Source organism: Propithecus coquereli, unplaced genomic scaffold (assembly GCF_000956105.1).
Source record: "Propithecus coquereli isolate 6110/MARCELLA unplaced genomic scaffold, Pcoq_1.0 Scaffold78, whole genome shotgun sequence".
In the NCBI taxonomy this organism is placed as follows: Eukaryota; Metazoa; Chordata; class Mammalia; order Primates; family Indriidae; genus Propithecus; species Propithecus coquereli.
In genome coordinates this window covers 1,335,585-1,337,206 of record NW_012153951.1, presented here as the reverse complement: position 1 = coordinate 1,337,206, position 1,622 = coordinate 1,335,585, and the positions used below count along the sequence as shown (strand labels likewise).

Genomic DNA, 1,622 nt, shown 5'->3' with positions numbered 1-1,622 from the left:
TTGCATAAATATCACTTTCATTATTAATTGGACCTTATATTATTTTAATCGATAATATTTCCATCCAAATGTAATTTGGAATTAAACATTTGAGACAATATAGGTTGACATCGTAAAATATCTTATCTTTTCCTCTCTGATGCAGCCCAGTTCGTCACAGCCTACAATTATAATAAGTTTCTCCAGCTGTCCCACAATGAAAAAGGTGCATTTATTAGAGTAGACAGAAAATAACAAGAACATTCAAATGGAAATAAGTTGTCATGACTGCCTACTTTAACCTTGCAAATTACTTCTCCTCCTGCTTATGATTGCTAATGTTTTCTTATAGGGACAGAGCCCCTTTTATATTTACTTCAGAGATGGAGTACTTTATTACAGAGGGTGGGAAAAACCCACAGCATTTCCAAGATTTTGTGGAGCTTTGCTGTCGAGCTTATAATATTGTCAGAAAGCACAGCCGACTGCTCTTGAACCTGCTGGAAATGGTAAGTCTCCTGGGAAAATAACAAAAATAATAAGCTTCATTTATGCCTCTGTTTCAGTAGTCTATTTTTGCTAATGGCTCAGAGTTCCCCAAAGAGCTATTCAAAACAGAAAGGAATGAACAAACTAAGAGTATCATTGTACAGCTTATAAAGACACTTCTTAATAATTTAATTTTAGTTCACACTTATTGCCAAAAACATTCCTATTCACAACAGTATTGATGCATTCAGGGGTTATCCCAGTATATTTTGACAATAATTCAAGGACAATAATTTCAAGGACAATAATTTTCAAAATAATGCCTTCAGTTGTTTTCTGCATTAAGATTTTTCAAAAGTGCTTTAAAAATACTATTTCATTTATATGTCGTGACAGCCTAATAATGTAGACCAGACAAGGATTTTCCCTGGCTCACTGTCACAATCTGCAACTTTGATCACTTGTATATTTTCCAGATTAAGAAACTGGAGGTCAAAATGTAAAGTGACTTGCTAGCAACTCAACTGGAGACTAGTACATTTGGTGGTCTACATCCCGTCTACTGAGTCATGGTCCTACACACTCTGTGTTGACCAACAGGGGAAAATTTAATGTTTCATTCCACTGTCCAATCCAAAGAAATGGAGACCAGATAGGCCAGGTGAGGAAAGAGAAATCAGATAGAAGTATGTTCTGGGAGAAAGATACAGTGATTCCTTTGGGCACATACACGCACACTAGTAATTGCAGCAAACTGGAGGAGGAAAACGTATCTTTGGTCCATCAGTATAGGATTTGGAGTCAATCAAAGGCAACATTTGGAGCTTTCAGATGACAATAATTCCACTAGTTGTTAAGGGCACAAACTTGGCAGTTAGGCCTCTCTGAGTCTGAATCTTAGTTTGGCATTTTACTGGCTGCATTCCTCAAGGTATGTTCATAACTCCCAAAAGACTCTATTTTCTTATCTATTAAATGAAGATAATAGCATCGACTTTGTAGAGTTGATGAATAATAGTGAATTCTTTGCATGGACCTGGCACTGTGCTAAGTGCTTTATGTATATTAATTGATTTAAATTTCATAATAACAACCCTAATAGGTCATTAATACAAAGCACTTAGCCCAGTACCTGCCATTCAGTGGGGTTCAAT

General features: G+C 36.0%; 1 protein-coding gene across 1 annotated transcript in view; it reads left to right on the top strand.

Annotated features, from left to right (window-relative positions):
* The window catches only part of PIK3C2G (phosphatidylinositol-4-phosphate 3-kinase, catalytic subunit type 2 gamma), a 472,569-nt gene that overhangs the window by 366,230 nt on the left and 104,717 nt on the right, over positions 1-1,622 (top strand). The window contains exon 21 of the mRNA XM_012662773.1: positions 332-488. Coding sequence (XP_012518227.1) covers positions 332-488 — 157 coding nt within the window. The remainder of the gene's footprint in view (positions 1-331; positions 489-1,622) is intronic.